This window comes from Lytechinus pictus, unplaced genomic scaffold (assembly GCF_037042905.1).
Source record: "Lytechinus pictus isolate F3 Inbred unplaced genomic scaffold, Lp3.0 scaffold_19, whole genome shotgun sequence".
In the NCBI taxonomy this organism is placed as follows: domain Eukaryota; kingdom Metazoa; phylum Echinodermata; class Echinoidea; order Temnopleuroida; family Toxopneustidae; genus Lytechinus; species Lytechinus pictus.
In genome coordinates, this window is record NW_026974140.1 from 14,641,971 (window position 1) to 14,654,510 (window position 12,540).

Below are 12,540 nucleotides of genomic sequence, written 5' to 3' on the forward strand. Positions count from 1 at the left end.
TTATGAAATGACATGGGGAATTGAAAGAGAGAGAAAGATTTCGAGACTACCAAAACAAGAGAATCATTTCACATTTTTGGGGAAAAAGCAGGTCTACCTATCCAATATTGATATAAGAATATTTATTGGAATGAAAAAACATACAAAGTTTTAGGGATCATTAATTGACAAGACTAACCTTAAAATCCAATTATTTCACAATTAAATTTCTTTTAAATGAGCAATTAAGGCTGCAACCCTCACAAGGGATAAAGGGGGTTGGGAGGGGGTCATGAACAGTCTTTACTTGAAATGGTCTGTTCTCCCTCCGAAAGTACAGGTAATTCCTAGATAGTCCATTAACAATATCAGACATTGAGAATGAACTTGGAAATTGAAATCTACGAATATACACAAATATATGGCAAATTATTCACAATTGTAATCAAGTGCTGTGCCGCATGAAAACTTAACTTTGTGCAATTCATCGCCCACTATATCACATCCATTTCAAATGACATTTCCCTGATGTCTTATGAGCTTTAAATGATAGGTATATATGAATTGCACCATGTTTGTTAAACATTACTTGGCTGTTGCCATTCAGAGAGGTAGAGAGAGAGAGAGGAAAGGGGAGATAGAGAGTTATATATGAAATAATTGGAAATGGTCATTCCTATTGGCATTATACCAAGAATATATCACTATGCTAACAAGCTTTTGATTCACCATCAATTTATTTCACTTTACAAATCTTTACAAAAATAGGAATTTTCATATACAATCTATGGACAATACTGATATAATATTTCATTCATGATTAATAAATAAATCAACTGTTATTCCATATCATGAACACACATGATAAGTACATCTATTATCAAAGAAAAAGGGTACGTATGGTATGTACCCTTCATTGATATAGCGATAAAAAAAATCTAAGCTATCTTGCCAACAAAATATGATAATAAATGATGTTGCTATTTATGGTGGTGTGATTTTAAAGCATGACAATCAATGACCTAAAATATTTGGATCGAACTTGACACAGATGCAGGGGTGTGAGAGTTCAGATTTTTTTCGTTTTGATTTTCAGCTTATTTTTGGCTTTCCTCTGTACAAAAAGTATGGGAGCTCTTTCTATTTCAGACTTTTTCTACAAGTTTCAGCTTTTTTCTGATCTTTTTATATAGTGACCACTCACACCCCTGCACAGAAGTTCAATCCAAATCGGCATGAAAAAAAATGTAAACATGATTGAGATCTGTTGTTTTCAGAATGATTAACATAATACACTTGCAGAATCTCAATTCAAAGTATATCTTTTCTTCAGTTTACAATCATACATGTAATTGTATGAAAAATTGAAGAAAAAAAACAGTATTCTTTACATTTAACAAGTGGAACGCCTCTGGCAGTCTCGCCTGCATTACAGGATTTAATATAGCAGCAGTGCTAACTTTGAAAACTACTATAAAATAATCATTCACAAAAACACCATTCATATAATGACATAATACCACGTTCATTGACCATAGATGACATTTGAACAGTGACTTAAGACTTGTCAACTACACCCATGTCCACATTTCATTCACTCTATCCATAAACTTTCAAAGTTATGATGGCAATTCAACAATTACCCCAACATGGCCTACGTTTATTGACCTTAACTGACCTTTGACCTTGGTTTTGTGACCTGAAACTCAGAGGGGGATGTTCAGTGATACTTGATTACTCTTATATCCCAAGTTTTATGAAATAGATCCATAAACTTCAGAGTTAGGATGGTAATTTAACAAAGACCCCCAACACGGCCAAAGTTCATTGACCTTAAATGACCATTGACCATGGTCATGTGACCTGAAACTCGCACAGAATATTCAGTGGTACTTGATTAACCTAATGTCCAAGTTTCATGAACTAGATCCATAAATTTTCAAAGTTATGAAGGTAATTCAACAAATACCCCCAACTTGGCCAAAGTTCATTGACCCTAAATGACCTTTGACCTTGGTCATGTGACCTGAAACTCAGGCAGGATGTTCAGTAATACTTGATTGACCTTATGTCCAAGTTTCATGAACTAGGTCCATATACTTTCTAAGTTATGATGTCATTTCAAAAACTTAACCTTAGGTTAAGATTTGATGTTATCACCGTCGCTATCGCCGCTATCACCGTCGGAAAAGCGGTGCCTATAGTCTCGCTATGCTATGCAGGCGAGACAAAAACACAGGTTCTGGTCTTAACAACGAAGTATAACTCATACAGCACCAAAGGTCTTTGCTTGTTGAAGACTATCAATTCCTGTACCATAATGACTATTCAAATGCTACCAGTTCATTGACAGAATAAGATAAGATAATGTTAACAGAGGTTGTCGAACATTTATAACTCTTTTAGATGATACCAAAATTTTTAACTTGTTAAAATTTCATGCATGAAAATAAAAATTTTAATGCTTTTTAGTGCATGTGGATGCATTCATTGATTACAATATAGAAAAGGAGTCCAATATTGAATGATTACTTTTGTTACACTTATTTATGAGGTGACTGCAAACAGTGGTGGTAAAAAGTTAGTGAACCCCACTAGAAAATGAACATATTTAAAGTTTTAAGGTTCCGCCATGTTTCAGATATTTTATATTGAAGTCAGGTGATAAAATATTTCCATTCAATAAAGATTGTTTCTCTTGGTTTACTGAACATTGTAGGGTTGTCTATATTCAACACTCGGCATGAAAGAATGCATTTTCTGGTGGGGTTCACTAACTTTTTAGCACAACCGTAAGTGAGTCCACTGTTTATGTGAATTAATTAACATTATAAAAATCATTCTAAGTACCGTATCACAGGCTCCCAACTTGTCGGAACAGTAATATGACCTGTCTACTTTTTTTTTCCTTCTGAATACTTTTTTTTTGTAGAAGGTTGGCAGGTCTGTCATAGAATAAAATTACAGGGAATGACAATTCACCTGTTCAGTTGCTTTCTTCTCAAGAACCGTGGTTTCATCCCCCCCCCCCCATTAAAAACCACCTTTGTGTGTGAATTTAGGCCCATAAATCTCATTCAATGTAAGCAAATCATGTTTGTAATAAATATTCACAATAACACAGTATGTTAAATATAATTACTACAACCTAGGAGATCTCTATAAAGACAGTTGACATATTAATATTAAGAATGGCAAGAGCAAATCTATGAAGATAAATCAGGGCCCCATAGCAGAAAGCAGCAATTAAATGCAAATCTAAAAATAAAACGCAAGTTGATTTCCAACCCTTCACAAGCATACGTATGAGATTTGCACTTACTTGTAAAGTTGCAATAAATAAACTAAATAATCTAAAAATCAAACGCAATTCGATTTCCAACCCTTCACAAGCATACGTTTGAGATGTGCACTAACTTGAAAAGTTGCATTAAACAACTCAACTCTATCTGCATTGGAAACCTGATACAACACATATCTATGTAAAACATGCATTCTTCTCACAGAGACATACATACTGGTAACTGGTTTCTATCATACAAGATCAGTCAAAAACTCAAGAAAAGATTCGTCCTACCGACAGAATATTTCCTCAAACCCTACCAACCATTATTTTATGATTTTTCTTTTACAGTCAGAATCTGATAAAATATTTTTTTTATTATAAAAAAAATCTTTAAAAAACAATATTGTATTAATAAAAAGTACATAAGTCTATCTCAGAGATAAGAATTATTGCAAATTAACATTGCAATACACTCGATTCATAAAAGAGTAAGAATGTAGAAATGACTTATACACATCAAACTTACATGCTACAAAAATGATACAAAATAATGTTTCCTTCATGGTATCAAATAAAATGGCAGACAATGATTGGAAAAGGACCTTATTCTCACACACTGGCAAATAATAATGCAATGCATGATAATTTGCATAAAATATAGACAAATACCTATTTGTCCCAATATGAACCTCAATTTATACAAAATATTTTGCAGCATCCAATCAGAGCAATCTACTGATCATCAATTTTTTTTTGAACAATCGTATTTTAGTTTAAAAAATGCTTTGGTGTATCATCAATTATAAAACAAATTATCATTTGTTTAATGATAATCACAAGCCTATATAAACCCATCATTAGAGCAGAAGCCTAGCTTTATAGGGTTTTCTTTGTTCTCTTGTTCATCTTTGGCAGGCAAAAAATAATGCCAAATTGAAAGGGGCACTGATAATAATGTGATTTGAATGAATAGAGAAAAATTTGAATAACCAAACACTGAAACGTTTTCTGGATGAATAAAAATTTACATTAGTTTATATCACAAAATAAAAAAAGAAATGTAGACTCACATATTGATGATGTAGAGATGCCACCTTCATCAACATAAAAAAATAGTCTTAGAAAGAAAAACAGTACTTTTTAAATCTTGCAAACAATCAGTGGCGTATTTAGGGCGCAGTACATGCCCCAAGCGCCACTTTCAGGGGGGGCGCAAGAAAGGAAAAGGTAAAAAAAACAAGTGGAATGCCTCTGGCGGTCTCACCTGCATCACGCGATTCAATATAGCAGCAGTGCTGACTTTGAAAACTACTATAACTCGCACAAGATGTTCAGTGATACTTGGTTACTCTTATGTCCACGTTTTATGAACTAGACCAATACACTTACAGAGTTATGATGGTAATTCAACAGATACCCCCATTATGGCCAAAGTTCATTGACCTTTGACCTTGGTCATGTGACTAGAAATGCGCACAGGATGTTCAGTGATACTTGATTACTCTTATGTCCAAGTTTTATGAACTAGACCAATATACTTTCAAAGTTATGATGGTAATTCAACAAATACCCCCGATTTGGCCAAAGTTCATTGACCCTAAATGACCTTTGACCTTAATCATGTGACCTGAAACTTGCACAGGATGTTCAGTGATACTTGATTACTATTATGTCCAAGTTTCATGAATCAGATCCATATACTTTATAATTTATGCTGTCATTTCAAAAACTTAACCTTCGGTTCAGATTTGGTGTTGACGCCGCCGTCGGAAAAGCGGCCCCTATAGTCTAACTCTGCTATGCAGGTGAGACAAAAATGAGGAGAAAAGGCAAAGGAAAAAGGTGAAGAAAAGAAAAAGGAAGGTAAGAATAAAGTAAGTTAAATAAAAATTAATCTGCACCATTTACACTTACAAGAATTGTGATCTGTAATTTTGCATGTGGCATAGTTGGATTGATAATGTAATGTTACACTCTTTCTATGTATGGTGTAGTGGAAATGAACAACAACAAAAAATCATTGATTCAAATAGTATTATTATCAGTCTGAAGAACTCCTTGAAACCTTAATACCCTGGAATGGCTTGCAATGGTTTAATCCGACCTAATTCAATATCAGTAAATGACCTGCCATAGATCAGTCTAACTCAAGTCAAGACAAATCTACGTCCAACACACTCTGAATATTTTTTGTTTATTACAAGCCTTCTCTCGCTCCTCGTAAGAACTTCTCAGTGGCCTCGGAGCAAGGTGACGGAGGAGCAGGAGTAAGAACAGCACCCTCGTTGGTTTTGAAAATGAAGACGTAAAGGAAGACTAACATGATGATGAAGAACAGTAGACTCTGTAACCAGATCATTCTAGAATTCTGACTCCTTAATTCACTCATCTGCTCTTCCATTGATTTTAACTGTCAAAATAATATTTGGAAAAGTTGAATTCTGCTTTGAAATTCAAATTTCATAAAAAGGAAATTCAAAATGAAAGAAATATGCAACATATTCTTTGCTAGGCATTTTCCATCATCTAACATTCTTATCCAAATATTTTGAAGAATAAAAAAGAATAACAATTTTCTGATAAAAAGTCCCTACACCTAAATTGGCAAAGCTTAAACATCACACCTGTGTACCCCTTTATCAAATCTTGAGTAAAAAATTGATATTCCAAATGCCCATGCTTATCATCTCAAAACCAATATGCATATCAAATGAGCAGTGAACTTTGGCAAGTAGTATGATTCAAACTTGACCTGTACTTTTAAGTTTGTTGTGCCTAAGCCCCAGAAGCAATAAAAACTCAAACCAATAATTGACCTGCAATCTAATAATTCATATTTAAACTGTATTCCAAGGTTTTCTATTAAGAGATGCATAACCAGTTTTGATATTCATGTTTTTCTTACCTTATTAAGTACATTCTGCATATTCTTATCTGTTGGATGTGATGGTTCTCCTTTAGAGCTCTTCAAGGGATTGAATATACAACTCATCCTAAAAATACAAAAATATCACTTTATTTTCATAAATTTACACCTTGATTCAAAGTTAGATGAGATTAAGAGTATACATACTCATTCAACATAGGATTTTATATCATTGAGACGTTCATTGTTACTATCTGACTGGTAAGTAGGTGAAGAGAAGTACCCAAAAGAACTTGCTCATGATGAGTCAAGAAATACCACAGGATATCATTACATCTGGTGATTTGAAGTATGGTGTCAGGTGTAAGTTTTCAGAGCATAACTTACTGCTGAAGTGGTCTGAAAATCAAAACTTGAAGTATCAACTGCTCAAAACTGAGTGAGTTTAGTTCAGACAGAGACATCAACCATATTTCAATTTGGATACAATGGCTAGCGTTTGTTTCACTTCAAAACCAACAATAACATTCAACACCACATTTGACATTGCACATTGTCTACCGGTAGTTGGAGAAAGATGGAAATATTCATTGCGAGAAATCAAATTATTTCAATATTAAGGAAGAATATTATGAAATGGTAGTCCACTGCAATAAAGTTTTCCCGAGATGCCCTACATTCAAAATATAAGGAGTAACTGCTGAAAAATTGAAGGAAGACAATTTGGGAGTAGTCACAGCCTTACTGGTGGCTGTATTGTATAGGGACTCTGTTGCCTCCAAACAAAAACTTCACAAGAGGTATTTTTTATAAACCTTTCATTACATTTTGTCATGTCGGTGCAAGAACGCCCTTTGCAAAACATTTACACGCACAGTATCAGGGCAGAAACGCCAGGTTGTATATTTCACTTATGTGTGCTGCTAAGGGCACGCAATGTACGCAATGCAATGTGCAAAAGTGTGGTGTTAAGGGAGTTCTAGCACCGACACAACAATTTTTAAATATAATGATATTCATTTAATATCATTTTCAGTAGCAGAATTCAGCAGCGCTTGTCTCAAACCTCCATCATCTATGAAGCCTTACCTGTGCTCCACAACATTTTCTGTTTTAACATTCTTCCAGAAGTATGTGATCTCTGAGGTGGTTTTGAACGATGCATCACCAGGATCACTGCTCATGATTAAGAACTTATCTCTTACCGCATACTCTCCTGGACCTGAAGTAAAAAAAAATTACAAATGCTTGTTATTTGGTGAAACTTCAGAAAATTAAATAAAAATGGGCAATGAATTAGGACAAAGTATATTTTTTTGAGTTTTTTCATAAATTTCACAATTAATGCCAATGATGAGGGAATGAATACCAGAAGAAACTCATCTGACCCATTCATGTTTCATTACTGATCTCTGTCATATTGCTACTTCTTCTTTATGTATAGGCTTACCGGTACTTGTCTCTAACCAGAATTGAATATTTATATATCTATACATAGCTCATTTAGAATTTTCACCTCAGTTGTTGTATTCTTAAAGGTTTTTTGTAAACTCACATTGTTAGTCTTGGGACTTTTTGTTGAGATAATCCAAATGAATCTGATTTTGAATGAGTATTGGATAGAATTCAATTATTTTGCTCATTTTCATTTTGATAATTTTGCTCATTTTAATTCACTAAAATTCAATCCAAACTTATCTGAATAAATTTTTGGCAAAATGGTATTATTTTCTCATTTTCTACTTGAATTTGCTTACACCTTTTTCCACTTTTTCTTTAATAAAAAAAAATTGATATACAGGATATAATTTTTGCATTATCAATGTAGGCTCACCTGAGAGAAGTGTAATTGAAATATGTATTGATGAGCCTGGGTTGATAGGACCCATACTAGGCCTAACTTTATACCTCTCTGGAGTAGTTATCTTCATCTGGAATAAGAAAAAAGAAAGATCATGATGAAAAGGTTATATTATCAAAACTTAAAGAATTTGCAGCCTACCTAAGGAGACTTTAAAAAAGTAATGATTAAGGCTGGATTATAATTCACAATTACAAAACAAACTAGATAGATTCTCGACAGGACAAAGTGAATATTGATGCCTCTACCATTGCAATATAAAGAATGTACTGCATTACATAACTACTATAATAAACTTTCAATGATGAACTAACCGACCTTTGACTAATCCTTGTGAACCTAAAATCAAATTATTTCATCATCACATATGCATACATGAGCCAATTTTAAGTTGATACCTCAAATGGTCCTTTCAGTTTTCATGAGAACAGGATACTTTCAGGTATATAATGACCATTTTGATTTTAATTTTGACCTGTAGACCCTCGAATCAAATCAGCTAATCATCCCTCCAATATGGATACTTGGACCAAGTTTGAATTTGATCAGTCAAACTGTTCTTTAGTTACCTTGAGAATGAAAATGGGACGGACAGACAGACAATGAGAAGACGTGTCTACAACAGGGAAAGGCATAACAATAAGGAAATAAAGGAAGCAAAAATTATTACTGACCTTGTAAGCAACTTTCTTATCGGTGATATTAGTGATGGTTAGGCTAGCTGAGATCCCCTCTGATCCTGATATACTAGCAGGAGGTGTAAAGACAAGTAGTTCACCAGGCCTGAGAGATTGGGAGAACATTGTCATTTACTCATTTGAAGTCAGAAGTGACATTGATGATGATGATGATGATGGTGATGATGATGATGATGATGATTATGATGATGATGATGGTGATGATGATGATGATTATGATGATGATGATGCTGATGATGCTGATGATGCTGATGATGATGATGATGGTGACAATAATGGTGGTGGTGGTAGTCATGATGGTAACGATGATGATGATGATGATTGTGGTTGTAATGATGATAATGATGGTGACAATAATGATGATGGTGGTGGTGGTCGTTGTTGTGGTGGTGATGATAACGATGATGATGATGATGATGATGATGTCTTTTGTCTTACCTAATAGTCACTAATGGCCCAGCATGTGCTTCCATAACTTTTGGTTTTCTACGGTGGCTGCCAAGTTTCCGCTGCGGATTAATAAAAAGTGGGAAAAAAGACATGAAATATATATGAAGTATTTAGGAAAGAAGACCGACTTCAATTTTGTCAAACTTGTTTATCATAGCAGCATACATAGAGCTAATGCTATTGAAAGATGCAAATTGATTTTACAAATCCATCATTGTAATATCAATTTTTAAAACAAGGTTTTTTTTTAGGATACAGAATTTAGAGAACATCAAAATCATTATTTTTATGCATACTTTTGTATGCACAATAATTACTGCCTGTAATAACAAAAGTAAGATATATATTTACAGGAATTTTTATGCAAAGCAATTTCAAGCTCTTCTTTCAGAAAGACATTTGTTGAAGTATTTTTGCACAGGACACCCATAATAAGTATACAGAACATCACACAAATTTGGAGTGTGCAAGTTTTTCACATTGCTCTACTATTAAAATAGGGTAATGAAAATCCTGAAATGCACCCACACACACACACAAACAAAAATGATGTCACAATTCATTACTCTATACATTACACCAAAATTCATATTTCTGTATTTAAAACAGGATAAAACAATAAATTGCTGAGAGTGGGCATGGAGAAGCAAAGGAGGGGGGGGGCTCTTTTACTAACTCACTTGAATTTTTCTACCTGATGACGAATGATCTGGATCAACATTTTCCTTGCCATCAACATCATCTTGAAAGTGAACCTGAAAACAAATATACATTCAATGAAATGGTATATGTTTTACTACTTTTTCAATTTCAATTGTGCACACAAGGGGATAGGATAAACCTACATTCCAGTGATAAAAGATAAGATCCCATGAGTAGTGAGACTTCCAAGCATTATTGTCCAAAATTCACTAGAAATTTGCAAAATTTCTTAAACTCACTCAATGCTAGTATTACGTGTAATGGTGCATGGAATTCCACTGAATGCCAGTGATGCAGTGCTTAATGCAGTATAGATTTAACACAGGATTTTTTCTTCAAACGTTGCCAATGGCATTTTAATGTACACTGAATGTGATTTGGCCATTTGCCTGTGGAGTGCAATATTATATGAATAAACTTTTCCAATCAAATTAAGTTAAATCAAACAAATCTAAAGATAATTCATGTTCATTTTTATAATCAATTGTCAGTATCATGAAAAAAATTTGTGTAAAATCTGACATTTATTGGTAAAATTTATTATAAAAACATCTGAAGTAAATGAGATGGGTCTCTGACCCCCCAAAATAAGAAATTAGAATTCTTTGGGGGAGTATAAAACTACATCTAACACACAAGACGGGGTGAAATATTCAAGATGCAAAAAAAAGCTTCCTGACAAGCAGTCACTAAATTTGTAAGATAGGTATTTGATGGGCCCTTATTTAACAAAATAAAAACATTGCTGAGAGAGGGTGCAAAATCTAATCAATGAAAATTAAGAACCAGTCAATGAAAAGGATATATACATGTATGTATAAATATATATACATGTAACAGTGGCAGCCACTGTGGCTACACATTTGCAAGATTGGATTATCAGGACAATAATTCAATAAAATTCCTACTAATGAATCTGAACCTTATCTTCACACAGACTTCATTATATTTACCCCCACTTCCTTAATACCAATGAATAGGTGAGCTTTGCCCCATATAATTCATGCACTACTTACATGCTTTGTATTGTCTGAAGTGACATTTTGAGACAAAACACCATCCATGTCTAGAATCTAATTGTTTCCCGAGTACACACATCAACAGACAGTACAAACTGAACTAATCAAGACTGCAGTACATCATCACATTTCAAAACTAATAATAAAAACTATGAATTTGCCTCTATTATATGTTCCAAAAGTGAAACTTCGTAAGATCAATGAACAATTCATTTGGATCCCAGGTCAACACGACAATAAGGATGTACAGTATTACATGTACAATGAAACATGCTTATCAGGGGAGTGTTTCATGAAACAAATAGTTAGTGATTTTCACTGATACATTTTCTCTGAGCCAATCAGATGCTAGGATTTCTGTAGCTTATAACAACAGACAGTGAAAATCAATGACTATTTGTTTCATAAAATGCTCCCCTAATCTTGAGAGCATGATGCTAATGTTTCAAAGTTCAAAGGTGGCTTAAGAAAGAGATTGTGTTCATGTAAATATTCAACATGACAGAGTAAATATCAAAATATTATAAAGGACAGAGACCAAGACAAGATGATGAGTCATTTCTGAATTCATCATGATGAAAGTTCAGAGAGAGAGAGAGAGAGAGAGATGGGGGGGGGGTGTACTCAAGTATATTTCTATACATGTACATGACCAGGAATACATGTGTGCAGAGAAATTTGGCTTCTTGAGATGCAATATATACATTAAGGGTGTAAAAAAGCCTGAGGTAGTGGTGGTGTTGAAAATCTGTGGTTGACCTTATGTACAGCAATTAAGTTGAGTGCCACATCACCCCCCTTTCTTTATTGATTAAGGGCCAAGTCCAGGCCAACAAGTTGATTTTATTAATTACAGAAAAATACATAACAAAAATAGCACTGGAAAATTCCATATAAATCAGATACAAATTGGAAATTTATGGCATTTTCATTTATCATAGAAATACTTAAAGGAGAATGAAACTCTTGGAGCAAGTTAGCTTTTGTGAAAGCAGAAAATTCAAAGAATAAGATCAACAAAACTTTGAGTAAAATAGGACTAACAATAAAAGAGTTATGAGCATTTGAATGTCGAGATCACTAATGCTATGGAGATCCTCCCATTGGCAATGCGACCAAGATCTGTGATGTCACACACGTACAACTCTCCCATTTGGACACTGAAAATATACCCCAAAACATCTCTTTTTGCTCATTCTAATCATATGACAAACGATTCATCAATGATATAATGTTGTGAAACCTCTGTACTTTTCATCTCATAAAGAGAACACCTCACCTTGTGATAGACTCTATAAAAGTGAGAATATAAGTGAAATAAGTACTAAAGTAATGAGGGAGTTGTACGTGTGTGATATCACAGATCTTGGTCGCATTGCCGTTGGGAGGATCTACATGGCACTAGTGATCTCAACATTCGAATGCTCATAACTTTCTTATTATTCATTCAATCTTCCTCAAACTTTCAACAATATGTTTCTTTGATTTTTCTCTTTGATATGGATTCAGCTGGTTTCAAGGGTTTCATTCTCCTTTAATAATTCTCATTTAGTGTAAAGCCCATTGGCCTAATTTCCACTTCCGTCCACTCACTGTTTTTTACTTTGTCGAATGAAAACTGGGTTCATAAACAGCATATCTAATCAAATGTAAAGACCAAGTTGATATCAGATAAAATA

The 12,540-nt window shown here is 33.8% G+C and overlaps 1 protein-coding gene across 2 annotated transcripts in view; it reads right to left on the bottom strand.

Annotated features, from left to right (window-relative positions):
• Positions 1-1,099: 1,099 nt before the first annotated feature.
• LOC129260841 (motile sperm domain-containing protein 2-like) overlaps positions 1,100-12,540 on the bottom strand; it is a 29,301-nt gene continuing 17,860 nt past the window's right edge. Inside the window, exons 10-17 of one of the 2 annotated variants that reach the window (XR_010296722.1) lie at positions 9,821-9,895; positions 9,129-9,199; positions 8,667-8,775; positions 7,966-8,062; positions 7,221-7,353; positions 6,171-6,258; positions 2,786-5,675; positions 1,100-2,573 (exon numbers count right to left, since the gene is read on the bottom strand). Coding sequence is in view for 1 of the 2 variants with exons in the window: in XM_054898834.2 (XP_054754809.2) it covers positions 5,463-5,675; positions 6,171-6,258; positions 7,221-7,353; positions 7,966-8,062; positions 8,667-8,775; positions 9,129-9,199; positions 9,821-9,895 (786 nt within the window). In the remaining variant the exon portion in view is untranslated. Of the gene's footprint in view, positions 5,676-6,170; positions 6,259-7,220; positions 7,354-7,965; positions 8,063-8,666; positions 8,776-9,128; positions 9,200-9,820; positions 9,896-12,540 lie in introns of both variants that reach the window. The other variant, XM_054898834.2, reaches the window with a different exon arrangement.